The 12,283-nt window shown below is 55.7% G+C and overlaps 6 protein-coding genes across 6 annotated transcripts; 3 read left to right on the top strand and 3 right to left on the bottom strand.

Moving 5' to 3' along the window:
* JCM15063_005229 (uncharacterized protein) lies at window positions 1–228 on the top strand (the record flags this gene model as incomplete). The annotated part of the gene is made up of 1 exon (XM_076680035.1): window positions 1–228. A coding segment is annotated over one exon (228 nt), but the record flags the coding sequence as incomplete, so codon positions are not given.
* A 742-nt stretch (window positions 229–970) lies between these two features.
* On the bottom strand, window positions 971–2,485 carry JCM15063_005230 (guanine nucleotide-binding protein subunit alpha; the record flags this gene model as incomplete). The annotated part of the gene is made up of 7 exons (XM_076680036.1): window positions 971–1,060; window positions 1,132–1,473; window positions 1,557–1,681; window positions 1,761–1,807; window positions 1,882–2,105; window positions 2,163–2,241; window positions 2,313–2,485. 7 exons carry the CDS (start codon window positions 2,483–2,485, stop codon window positions 971–973), a joined length of 1,080 nt encoding a protein of 359 aa, XP_076532781.1.
* Window positions 2,486–3,520: 1,035 nt separating this feature from the next.
* Window positions 3,521–4,452, top strand: YPT1 (Rab family GTPase YPT1; the record flags this gene model as incomplete). The annotated part of the gene is made up of 4 exons (XM_076680037.1): window positions 3,521–3,548; window positions 3,730–3,884; window positions 3,963–4,294; window positions 4,359–4,452. 4 exons carry the CDS (start codon window positions 3,521–3,523, stop codon window positions 4,450–4,452), a joined length of 609 nt encoding a protein of 202 aa, XP_076532782.1.
* An 858-nt stretch (window positions 4,453–5,310) lies between these two features.
* On the top strand, window positions 5,311–7,749 carry PHO89 (Pho89p; the record flags this gene model as incomplete). The annotated part of the gene is made up of 11 exons (XM_076680038.1): window positions 5,311–5,426; window positions 5,487–5,535; window positions 5,592–5,630; window positions 5,705–5,955; window positions 6,027–6,192; window positions 6,268–6,550; window positions 6,615–6,956; window positions 7,032–7,325; window positions 7,386–7,467; window positions 7,537–7,596; window positions 7,668–7,749. 11 exons carry the CDS (start codon window positions 5,311–5,313, stop codon window positions 7,747–7,749), a joined length of 1,764 nt encoding a protein of 587 aa, XP_076532783.1.
* A 478-nt stretch (window positions 7,750–8,227) lies between these two features.
* On the bottom strand, window positions 8,228–10,562 carry JCM15063_005233 (uncharacterized protein; the record flags this gene model as incomplete). Its single annotated transcript, XM_076680039.1, has 6 exons — window positions 8,228–8,272; window positions 8,338–8,413; window positions 8,476–8,668; window positions 8,730–9,029; window positions 9,090–9,426; window positions 9,495–10,562. The coding sequence occupies 6 exons, from the start codon at window positions 10,560–10,562 to the stop codon at window positions 8,228–8,230; spliced, it is 2,019 nt and encodes a 672-aa protein (XP_076532784.1).
* A 330-nt stretch (window positions 10,563–10,892) lies between these two features.
* RPN8 (proteasome regulatory particle lid subunit RPN8) lies at window positions 10,893–12,234 on the bottom strand (the record flags this gene model as incomplete). Its single annotated transcript, XM_076680040.1, has 4 exons — window positions 10,893–11,096; window positions 11,195–11,614; window positions 11,689–11,885; window positions 11,955–12,234. The coding sequence occupies 4 exons, from the start codon at window positions 12,232–12,234 to the stop codon at window positions 10,893–10,895; spliced, it is 1,101 nt and encodes a 366-aa protein (XP_076532785.1).
* Window positions 12,235–12,283: the final 49 nt, after the last annotated feature.

Raw genomic sequence — 12,283 nt, forward strand, 5'->3', positions numbered from 1 at the left:
CTCTTGTCGATCCCGTACATCGTCCTGCTCCTGCCCGAAACCCGCAACATCCCGCTCGAGGAGATGGACCGCCTCTTTGCCCAGAAGAACGTCTGGACCGCCAACAAGGTCGTCATGGCCGAGCTCAAGCGGGAGCACAACCTCGAATCCTCGAAAAACCCGAACTACCTCAAGCCTACCGCGTCTGTCGAGCAGATCGAAGACACCAAGGAGAGGGAATCTCTCTGATTTGTTCATCACCCTCATTCTCTATTGGATCTCGTGATCATATTGTGTGTGTCTCGTGTGTCTCTGCTTGTAACTCTACGGTTGAAAGGTTGCAAAGAATGCTGTTGAAATCTACCACATCTAGTGCTACTTACTTGCCCGCTTCAGGCGCTATACGCTCGCTGCCTACCTCGAGAAGCTATCAGCGAAGTCAATCGGTGCCATTTCTATATATGCTCGGACCTCTCTGGACAGCCTTGCCTATTGTTTGCAACATCGGCTCTAACTTTGAGCTGCTTGGCAATCAGAAGGAAGGGTAGGGTCTGCGGAGATCGGGGAGTTCCAGCATCCTTGAGCGAAAACGGGTCGACGAGCAAAGATCGATAGAGCGACGGATGAGTCAGCAACAGACTACGTCGATGGAGTGAGCCACTCGTTGCAGAGCAAGAGCAAATATCGAGCACAGTAGAATAAGCCTGCTTAGCGTACGCGGCTGACAGTGTGAGCGTGAGCGATTGGAGAGAATGCAAGATCCTCTCCGGCTACTCGAGTCGTCCGCTGATCGAGTTCCTTCTTCGCTCGCTTTGCCCTTTCACGTCGTCGTCTCATTTCTGAGACTGGCGCAATCTCCATAGTACGTAGACGCTAACTCCTCTCCGAGCGAGAACGAATCGGGTACAGAAGGAAAGTGTAGGATGATCCGCCAGTACGGCGGTTGCAATTACGAAGATAGTCATTGGCTCATCCGTTGCTGTCGAGCCGCCTACATCAGTCCAACCTCGGATAACAATCGATTGAGTACGGTGTCCATCAAGGCGGCAATCACTACGCGGACCTGCCGAGTATCTGTTGCCTGTGTCAATTGTCGTCCGGGGAGCTGTGCATCAGCGTAGTCGACGTCACCAGTGTGCGAGACCAACATACACAGGTAAGGTGGACATAAAAAGGGCGATCTTTTTTCGGATTTAGCGCAACGAATTTCGACTTGAGAAAGGCAGATGCTGCTGTTACGTCGGTTCCGGCGCCGAGGTAGTCGGGGAAATACTGGTGCAAATCAGAATGCCTGATCTTCTCCTCGAATATGTCGATTTTGTTCAGCAACAGGACGAAGGATGACCGTTCAAACCAGCGACTGCCGGCCAGACTTTCGAAGAGCATCGTTGCCTCCGCTAGACGATTGACCGACTCGTCTTCGTACAGGGTCTGATCAAATTCTGAGATGGCAACGACGAAGATGAGGATGTCTACAGAGTCGAAGCAGTGAATCTTGCATGTAACAGACGAGGACGCAGTCAGCGAGGACACGTCGCGAGCTTTCTGACACTCGACAAGCGAAAGCTGCAGCTCACCCACTTCTTGCGCTCGCTACGTTGACCCCCGACGTCGAAAACTCGCAATTTCTGACCCTTGACGTCGAAAACTTCCTCGACGATTCCGGTCGACCGCACTCGGGTTCGTAGGATATCCTGATCAGCTTCGCGAGGTGATCAATTTGTCAGTGTTGTGGTGAATCACCCGACCACCAAACGGCACAACAAGTAAAGCGAGCTTACTAGGCATGTAGTTTTGGGCGCCAATGCGGTCAATCGCCTCGAAGAAGCTAGAAACAGGACCCGACCCGCCATCAGCTATTTACACTGCTTCATTCAGATGAGGAGAGAGACGTGGTCGAACTATTGCGCCGAATCATTGAGTTGAAACTTCGAACCGAGCGCAACGACATCTTTCGTGCTCTGATTCTCCCACATCTGCGAGATTGCCGCTTTCACCTCTTGATTCAGATCGCCGGTTCTTTCATGTGCTATATCCTCTGGCAGATATTGCATGATCGAAGAGGCGACACCATCGAGGTGAGCAGGGAGCGAAACAGACGTCGCAACAAAGCCAGTAAGGACTGCCTGAAGACTAAGCGTGAGCTGCATGTAGAGCGGATCTGTTCGAGTTGCATCACACACCTGCATCGATTGTAGCGCATTTGCAAACACGACCTCGCGATAAGCTTCCCGCTCGACCTGGGAGTACGGATTGGCATAGCTGGTGTTGAGCAAATACGCGGCGCTGATTAGCCGTCGAGAACCCATCGTCTGAGCAATCACTGGACTCACAGTAGCCTCATCTGCTTCATCAAGGTTGACTTGCCGGATTCTTCTGCCCCGAGAAGCAGCAACTTGGACGTGCGGCTCTGCTCGTTCCGTGCCTTCTTCAATTCGTCCTCGATCTTCCTGTGAATCAACTGCTGCTGCCGCCGCTCGTTGTCGATAGACTGTGCGCATCCCATAGCGCACGGTATGCAACAGTCTTGGCAGGAGCGAGGAGGAAGAGACTGGGAAAGAACAGCTGTTGCTGTACACGGACCGCCTGTACGGACGCAGGTGCCTGCCGTGGTATAACCGAACTAGGAACCGAGACAGGATGTGAGGGGAAAAAGGGTCCGAGGAGGTGCTTGCTCAGAGAGGCGTTTGCTTTAGAGATAGCGAGAGCCAGCGCGCGACATCAAGGTACAGTAATCGGAGCGCAGTCGTTCACAGGCGTTGGTATGTGGCCACGAGGCTGGCAGCCAAGGTGATACCGAGTGGGGGAGTATCAGCTATGAGAGAAATACGCGACACTGCACGAACCTCTCGGAGACGCGCCGCAGTTTTGTCGCGTCGATCGACGGGTCGGGGCGATCGGGGCGGCTTAGCTCGGAGGTCACAACTCAGTCTTCTGTCGATCGCGAGACCGAAGCTCGAGCCTCGACACGCACGTATCACGGTTGTACTCATGCTGTGTCCGGAAAAACGGAAGTTCACATCGTACGGGCAGAGGCCATGACTCGCACAGTTCCTGATCGGGATTCGCTACCGAGCAAAGGTGACAAAATCGGGCCTAGTAGCTTGAAGGTGTCTGTGTGCTGATGCGTCACGCAGTAGCCCATGCGGACTAAACGTTTAGTCGCTTCTGGCTGTGGCTGATGTGCTGGCTGTCCGGAGCAAGCTCGCCGTACTTTCTGGGTCTGGCAAGACGACTGACTGAGTAGAAAGCGCGACAAAGATCGTGTTGTCGTGAATCAAGGTTGTAGACGAGTGCCGGATCGTCAACCGTCAGCGTCGATGCGGACGACTCTTCCTCATCATCTCGCCGCCAAGACTCTTGTAGGCACTCGCTTCGCGCACACTATACTGCGAGGTAGATCGAGCTGACCGCTGTGGTGTTCTAATCTGTCTCGCGCGCTCCCCGTGGTCGCTGCCCTTTCCCCTCACGTCACGCTCCCCCTCCCGCTTACATCGTTGCACAACCCCTCACAACCTGCAACCTTACGCGTACAGCTCCGATGCAGCAAGAATACGACCTCCTCTTCAGTGAGTTCCACCCTTGTCCGTCTTGCCTCAGCGGGCTCCTCCGCGCCAGCCCCTCCCCGTCGATGTTATGCGCGCCTCACCAGCGGCTGTGCCCTCCCTTGTGCTTGTACCGACTGTCGCTGTGTGTGATCTCGTGACTGACTGGATCGTGTCGATGCGCGTGTCTGCTCGCGCTGAACAGAACTCCTCCTGATCGGTGACTCCGGTGTCGGCAAATCCTGTCTATTGCTGCGATTTGCCGATGACACGTATACCGAGTCGTACATCTCGACTATCGGAGTCGACTTCAAGATCAGAACTATCGAGCTTGAGGGCAAGACAGTCAAATTGCAGATCGTACGTCTTACGGTTGGGCACACTCGCTTGGTCCGCCTGAAGCTTGCTCACCTTGATCATTTGCCTGCGTATCTATAGTGGGACACGGCTGGACAAGAGCGCTTCCGCACGATCACCTCTTCCTACTACCGGGGCGCACACGGTATCATCGTCGTGTACGACGTGACCGACGCCGACACATTCTCGAACGTGAAGCAGTGGCTGCAGGAGATCGACCGATACGCGTGCGAGGGCGTCAACAAGTTGCTTGTCGGAAACAAGTCCGACTTGACGTCCAAAAAGGTGGTCGAATACAACGTCGCGAAAGAATTCGCAGATCAAATCGGCGTGTCTATCTTGGAAACCTCGGCAAAGAACGCGACCAATGTTGAGCAAGCTTTCTTGACCATGGCAAAGCAGATCAAGGATCGGTGAGTCTGCTTGGTTCGCTTATCCTCCTAGTGTCTGGCCTGAATCGTATTCGCTGCCAAACAGTACTGCAGCGACGCAACCTACCGGAAGTAAGCCTGCGGTTGAGTTGGGCAAAGGTTCGGCAGTCGGCCAACAGGCGGGAGGAGGATGCTGTTAGACACCCACCGTGCCTCGACAGGAGACGAGACTCTTTCCTCCCGACCTCAGTGTCGGCACCCTGGCTTTTGCGCTGTCCGCCACTGCGCCAGCTCTTGCTTGCACTGCTGTGTCGCCTTGTTGTGAACATTTAATTTTTCGTTTCAATGTGTTTTAGCTATTCCTCCTCCGTTTACCCTTTCAGATCTGTTTCTCATATGCAATGTCTGCTCTCGATTGCGTTTATCTGGCATCGGGCTCGCCGGATCGGCGATTATGGTGCGTTCACTGAAATCGAGGGCCGCGACACGAAATCTAGTTCCGGAATACCTGAACACTCGCTCTGCAGGCTTGCGCAGCCGAGCTTCACCTGCACACTGTTCAACTCATCAGGCACGAGTCGCGCCAAATGGACAGGCGGTCTGTATCCAGTGCGCAGGCTCGCTCGTTGCTTGCAGCAGAGTCGATCTCGTGCGACCTCATGCGCCGCGTGCTGGACAAGCGCAAGGGTCCTCTACCAAGGTCCAACGACCATGCAACGTTCTTTGACTTCTTTGCAGCGCCAAGCTCAAGGACTACAGACGCTGCGGGGTCAGGCTTGGAGCGGTCCCTTCGCCCCTCGGATTTTTCCCCGCGGGAGCCGGGTTCGGGATCCAAGAGCTTGGCAAGATTTCTTCAGGTGCTTTGGCAAAGTGTAGACATTGGCTGGTCTCGCAGAGCTGACACGAACGTTCCGCTCTCGCTTTACAAACGTTGCATGGAACAAGATTTCCGGGCACTTTTGCAAGTACAGGACGAAGCCAAATACGATGGAGCAGATCGCTCTCCTTCTCCTTGCTGCGTTTCTTTCACCACATCCTCACCCTAGACCCATTCGAGAATGCCGACACTACACAATTTCGACTACATTTTCGTCTTTGGGCTGGGGTTCTCCCTTTTGGATGCGTTCAACATCGGAGCCAATGATGTCGCAAATTCTTTCGCAACCTCCGTAGCGTGAGCTGGCCGATACCACACTGCACAGGGCCAAGCGATGCTGATCAGGTGCTACAATAGCTCGAAGTCGCTCACTATGGGCCAGGCTGTACTTGCCGCGAGTGTCATGGTCAGTGACGCTCTTTTCTCTCCTGGTCTTCATAGCTCAACCTCAGCGTGATACAGGAATTCTCCGGTGCTGTGGCGGTAGGAGCTCGAACTGCTGTGAGTAGCCCGTCAAGCACTTTCAGACCCGTCGATGCGCAGCCTTGGAGCTGACATCGGGTCAATGTACCCAGTCTACGATCAAGAACGGTATCATCTCGGCCAAGGCATTCCAGAACGACGCCGGCGTACAGCTGCTGGCATTCACCTGTGCCATCGTCGCCTCCGCAACTTGGCTCATGATCTGCACCAAGAAAGGGTGGCCGGTTTCGACAACATACTCCCTCGTATCGGCCTTGGCGGGCGTGGGTGTCGCTCTCGAGGGAGTGGGTGGTGTCCAGTGGGGATGGAACGGGGGTAAAGGCCTGGCGACCATCTTTGCTGGGTGAGATGCCCTCTCTCAGCTCGACCTGAATCGAACCCATGTCACGGGCTGACTCTTGGGGTCCATTGCAGCTTTGGCATCGCACCGGCAATTTCGGCAGGCTTCGGAGCCGCACTCTACCTCATTGCGAAATACGGTGTTCTTGTACGGAAAAATCCTGTCCCGTGGGCCCTTGCCTCGGGTCCGTTCTTTTTCTTCCTGGCCACTGCGGTCATGACGATGTCGATCATCTACAAGGTGAGCTTGCGCATCTCCCGTCTTCGTTTCATGCTCGCACTGAACATGAAGCACCTCTTGTGACTTCTCACACAGGGCTCGCCATCGCTCGGCCTCGACAAGCTTGAACCGGGACCCATGGCAGGCGCGATCGTGGGCTCCGCCTCGGTCGTCGCAGGTTTGGCTGTACTTTTCTGGATGCCTTTCGTTCACGCCAAGGTTGTCAAGAAGGACTACACGCTTCGTCCCTGGCACATCGTCCTTGGCCCTGCTCTTTGGTTCCGCGAAGCACCGGCAGATGCAGGTAGCCTCGGCGCCCCATCAGCAGTCGGCGACTACCGGATCCGAAAGGATGATGATGCGGCGACAGCTGGTCAAGGTGCGTGCTTCCTGTCTCCGACCTTTCCGATTTGACGCCTAGTCTGACCAACCGTTGCCGGCAGACGCCACAGTGAACGGTCACGATGCTGAATCGGGCGATGCTTCTCGCGACGCTTCTCGCGATGAGAAGATCTACGAAGACCCAGCATCGCTGAACCAGCCCGCCCATCCGAGCGTCCTCGCCCAGCAAGTCGAAAAGGTAGACCCTCACCCGATCGAAGGCGCTTGGGCTGAACCGAAAAACCTCTGGATCATCCTGCGTTACAAGACTATTCCTTTCATCAAGTTCATCTTCATGAATGGAGTCTTCCATGACATTCACGAGGCCCAGGCCGGCAAGGTCGGAACCAAGGATCACCAGCGCATGCAGGCGATTTATGCCAGATCGAAACAGTTCCCGAACGGTGGGTTGTTGTTCTGCCTTCTACTCGAAGCTGCGCTGTTGACCCAGCACTGACGAGTCACCTGCAATTCAACAGAGACGGAAGCGACGTTCTCGTTTGTCCAGGTCATGACCGCTTGCGTCAACTCTTTCGCTCACGGAGCCAACGACGTATCGAATGCAGTCGGGCCGTTCGCAGTCATCTACCACACCTGGCACACGGGCACCATCGCCGGCAAGTCTGCCGAAGTACCCGTTTGGCAACTGGCGCTCTTTGCTTCTTTCATCGTGATTGGTCTTGCCACCTACGGCTACAACATCATGGCCGTGCTCGGTAACCGTATCACGCTGCACTCTCCCTCCCGTGGTTTCTCGATGGAGCTTGGAGCGGGTAAGTCTCGCGCTTTCCGGAAGCTCGGACCCGGACTGACCTTTCCGTGTCTTCTATCAGCCATCACCGTTATCCTCGCTTCTCAGTATGGTCTTCCAGTCTCGACAACCATGTGTATCACTGGTTCGACGATCGGAGTCGCGTGAGTACCTTCCAGCCTGTGCTTCTACAGCAAGTCCATGCTGACGCCTTGGCTCCACGCTTTACCTAGACTCTGCAACGGCGACATCAGGAGTGTCAACCTCCGAGCGATCGGATGGATCGTGCTTGGGTCAGTCTGCCGCAGGTCTAGCCTTCACTTATGGCATGCTTGTGCTGACTCCTTCTTGACTTTGCGAGCAGTTGGGTCATCACGGTGCCTGTTGTCGCCACTTTCGCCGGGTGCCTACTGGGTATCATCATCAATGCTCCCCGTCTAGCGTAAAGAGCGCAACCTAGAGCGACCGTCGGTCGTAACTTCCTACTGTCATTTCGGAAAAAGGGGTATCTTATATAGTCTTACACTCGTTGCAATGTTGCTGTACATCAATGACGGCGAGAGCGAGCTGCATGTTTGTTTGGGCTGGATATCTGTTTGAAAGTCTTTTGTCTGATCATGCCGAGCGAGCCATCTCATCGCTGATTGGTTGTTTTTGCCTGCGATTCCTAACGAACCATTGCACAGACGAGCCCAGTCAAGTACAAACGGATACGTTCGTGTGCGTCTTCTTGCGACAGGCCCGAGCGTGAATATATCGGATACTAGCAATGCGGCCGATTCACTGGCAGCGTTGGAAAGATGACAACAAGCAACATAACTACTAATACAAAGTGCAAAACACCGAACTGGAACGACATGGCGACCACCAGAGAGGGAAGTAGCTTGTAAGGTTGGAAGAATACACTAGTTCGATATGGGTGGGCTATGCGAGACTCGCCGCAAGTGGATCTCGCTCAGGTTCCTCGAACTACAGACGACGTGGGCGTCAGTGCGGACTAGGTTGAGATCGTGAAAAGGCAAGGGAGTACATACGGCTTGAACAGCCTTCTTGCAACTCCTGACCTCGTTCTCTGCATCCAAGTGAGTGGCGAGGAACAACGTGTCGACGCTAATACACGGGTCTGTCAGATCGTAGCTCTGAGAGGCAGACGCGACAAGGTGGGGACTCACGCGTCAGTGACCAATCCCAAAACGACTCTACCAGTCCAGGCGGGCACGACGACTGCGAGTACCGCTAGTGTAGCGCCGTAGCCTCCGGAATTTGGCGACAGGTACGAAGTCGAGATTACAAGAAACGTGACGAGGGATGGTAGCAGCGTGAGAGGGTAGAGGGCGAGGTTGAGGAGGAGCCTCAGGAGCGTAGCTGCGCCAAAAGGAGCGCAACGTGAGCTCTCGATCGAATTGCAGATGGAGTAGGGACTTACCATCTCGAATGTTGGCGGCTCGGTTCGCGAAGAGCGCAGCGGCAACGTCTCTTGCGCTCTCCTTTGCTGCTTTGCCCGTCAAGCCAACATATACCGCTGTATACCCGTTGAACCAATTCGTCCAGCCAGAGAGAAAGTCGCATATCGGGATCAGGTATGTCAAGGGAGACAAGATCTGCGGCAGGTTCGCTGAACGGAGGACTCGGGACAGTGTCCGCAAAGCAGCCGACAGGGTCTGCAAGAGCGTTGTTAGGAGCGAAGTGAAGATGAGTGTGCCGAGAGACGGGCCAGTCGCTCGAGCTGTCGAAAAGATAGAGTCAGCGCTGCAACTGGAGCACGATATCCCGAGAGCGAGCTCACCGAATGCAGCCTGAGTGACCTGTACAGGACCCGGACTAAGTCGGAAGTCTCCATTGTCTCCCTGTTCATGCTGCTCGCTCTGGCCTTCAAAGTACCAACTCCCGACAACTCCGCTCGTGGTGGCCTTGCCAATCCCTCTCAGGACCGCCAACGTCCAGACATACGAGAAAATAGCAAAGGTCGATCCGTACGAGGCGAGTTTAGGCTGGTTGTGCGAGAGAGAGAGGAGCGAAGTGACGAGAGCGACAAAAGGTAGCGACAAAAGAGTCGAGACGAAGGACAGGACGAGCGATAGAAGAACGAGTGGCGGATGGTGCATGATCGTCTGACAAGCGAGCTGTCAGATGGCGAGGACGTCAGCTGTTTCCATCACGCTGGCTGTCTGGGATCGCACGGGCCACCTACCTCTCCGACGAGGACCGCTCGATTGAGCTCCGCCCGACGCCTGATGCCAACTCTTCCGAGGACCCAGCTCATGACAATGCATCCCAGCGCGAATAGTCTCATGCCCGTACGCCAGCCAGCATCGCGTGCGACTCCCCGCTCGCCGAAACTCCCAAAGAAAGCAATGACGCCGACGAGGCAGAACAGGAATGGTCCGACAAAGATTGCGAGGGTAAGTAGGGGACGCAGGGCGCGGCGGAGAACGAGTAGGAGGACGAGAGCGAGGAAGGAGGTGAAGAGCGAAAGGAGCGACAGCATCACGAACACGGGGGTTGTTGAAATCAAGGAAGGGTATGGAGAGGAAGGGTTCGTCGGAGGTGTTGTCAGGTAGGCTTTGACAGAGATCCCGAGGGTGATTCCGAGCGAGAGTCCATATAGGACGATCCACGCCGAGTCGCGGTACAATTCGCGTGCAGGGGCGTTGACTCCCGCGATCGAATTTGACATTGTGCTCGGATACACGAAGAGGGTTTGTCTTCCCATCAGGGGCGTATGTAGCTGGTCGGGAGAAGCTGCTACCTTGGACACGAAGGTGCCGGGCAACGGACCCTCGTCGCGGTCATCTTGGTCTGAATCGGACAGGTCCGAGTCTTCCAGCTCGGTGTTTCTATCCAGGTGGTAGGTCGCAGCTACCGATTCGTACGCCTTCCAACCTCGAGGCGCTCCACTTCGGCTCGAGCGAACTCCGGTCGCAGTTCCAAGCCGCGTGACGAACGCCGGTACGACACTGGACAGTCCCAACGCGCTTGTCAAGGGTTCGCGTGGCTCGTGGTGGTCGAGTGTCGAGCGAGCTGCGCTGCGAGAGTCCGATCGAGATTCGACATCGTCGCCCTCGATCTCGTCGAGTCCGTTCGGGCGTTCGTCCTCGTAGCTGTCACCGAGGATGTCGTCCTCGACGAGTCGACCAGCTGCGGGTCGATCTGGCGGTCTCGTGAGGGTCGAGTAGAACAGGGGTTGATCCGCTGCGGAGTGGCCGGCTCGTATCGACGTTGATTGCAGCAGCGATGTCGCGAATGTCGAAAAGTTCATCGCGCAAACGAGCGTCGGAGACGATGTCAGAGGGCGAGGCGATCAGGGAGCGGTGCTGTCGCACGCGCGCGCCGCGCGCCCAGCTGGCGGCCCTGCAATCGCAATCCGCGCATCATTCTTATCGCATCACCCCGTAATCTCTACCTGCTCGAGCACTTTTCGCATTGCGTGATTCACAGCATGATAGCACCGCTCCCAGGGCTGCCTTGTAGGAGCGGCACGCGGAAGGAAGAGAGCGAAGCTTGCTTTCCTAGCAGAATCGAGCACATTCTGTAAATTGGCTATCTACTTGGTCTACGACCTGAGGTTGTGATTACATCGTGACGCTGCTTAGTGTCCACGCTCATCGTCTTTGGCCTCGTCGCCCTTCTTCTTCTGCTCTCCAGTAAAGTACTCGCGCGTCTTGTCCTGCTTGCTCTTGCCGTCGTCCTTGGCGTCTGCGTCCTTCTTGGCGGCTGTGGCAGCGTCTGCGTCGTCCTTCTCTTCGTCTTCCAGCTCGTTCGTAGATTCGGCCGCGGTTTGTTTGTTGAGCACCTGTGTGACGTACCCGAGTCAGTCCTGTCGCGTTCGCCAACTCGGGCAAGGGGGAGAGAGAGAGAGAGAGAGATGCGAGGGTGCAAATGCAAACTCACGAGGTCGTGTAATGCAATCACTGCCCGAATCAGCGAACTGAGGTACATGACGAGCAGCTGATCGTTCGTCGCGACGGTGAACGGCCTCTTGCCCGATTCCTTCTCGTCCTCGTTCGCACCCCCTCGCAACGCGCCTTCGAGATTCGGAAGCAGGTTGAACACGTCCTGCAGGTTGTAGATGATTTGGTGATTCACGGGCAAGGTCCCTTGCACGACTTGCTGCAGGTAGTCTTTGATCTCGATCAAGCGTGCATGGAGTCCTTCGAGAGATTGCAGTTGGTCTGCGACCCGCGACGAGAGCGTGCCGACCGACAAGTTCTTGACGTCGCGCAAGAGGTGTTCGACACCGATTTCCTCGGCTTCGGATGCCGAGATTGACGACGGCACGTGCAGGAACGTTTTCTGTGTTGTTGTTCCGTCCTGTGATCGTGAGTAGGCGATACTTCAGCGGGTGTTCGCCAGAGAGAGCAGAGTTGTGACGAAGAGAGACAAACATCCTTGATCTCCTCGACAGCAAAGTAGGCGTCGGTCGGGATCGCACCTTTGCCACTGCCCCTCTCGGCGTCGGGACGAATGTCGACGATGACCATGACGGGTTTCGCAGTGTACCGTTTGATGACCTCGTTGATCTCGAGATCGGACGAGCGTAGTTTCGGACCCGTGTGGTACCACCCAATCAGCTTTTCGCGTGCTGTCAGTCGCAAGAGAGCACGGGTCAGCCTTGAATCACGGTGCAGGGTGGAGCAGAGCGAGGACTGACCGTTGACCTTCTTGAACATGTCGTTCATCGACTCGATGTAGTTGTGGTCGAGGAACCAGGTACGGGGGTCCTTCTCGTCCTCCTCGAACGGCACGGCGAACGAGTTTGTAATCTCGTAGCCTTTCGCGCCGAGGTCCTGTCCGAGGAGGATGCCCACCACTCGCTTCTTGGTGCCTTTCGCGACACGGTGGAAGTGGTCCTGGATCGAGAGCAGCACGAGCGGATGCACCGTGACCGACTTGGTCGCGACGGTCGACAGGAGGAGATCGGTGGTCGACATAATGACGAAGCGCTTGTTGCTGGCGGTGCGCGTACGCGGGGGATCAAGC

Source organism: Sporobolomyces koalae (assembly GCF_050403365.1).
Source record: "Sporobolomyces koalae JCM15063 DNA, S_koalae_JCM15063T_v1_ctg31, whole genome shotgun sequence".
In the NCBI taxonomy this organism is placed as follows: Eukaryota; Fungi; Basidiomycota; class Microbotryomycetes; order Sporidiobolales; family Sporidiobolaceae; genus Sporobolomyces; species Sporobolomyces koalae.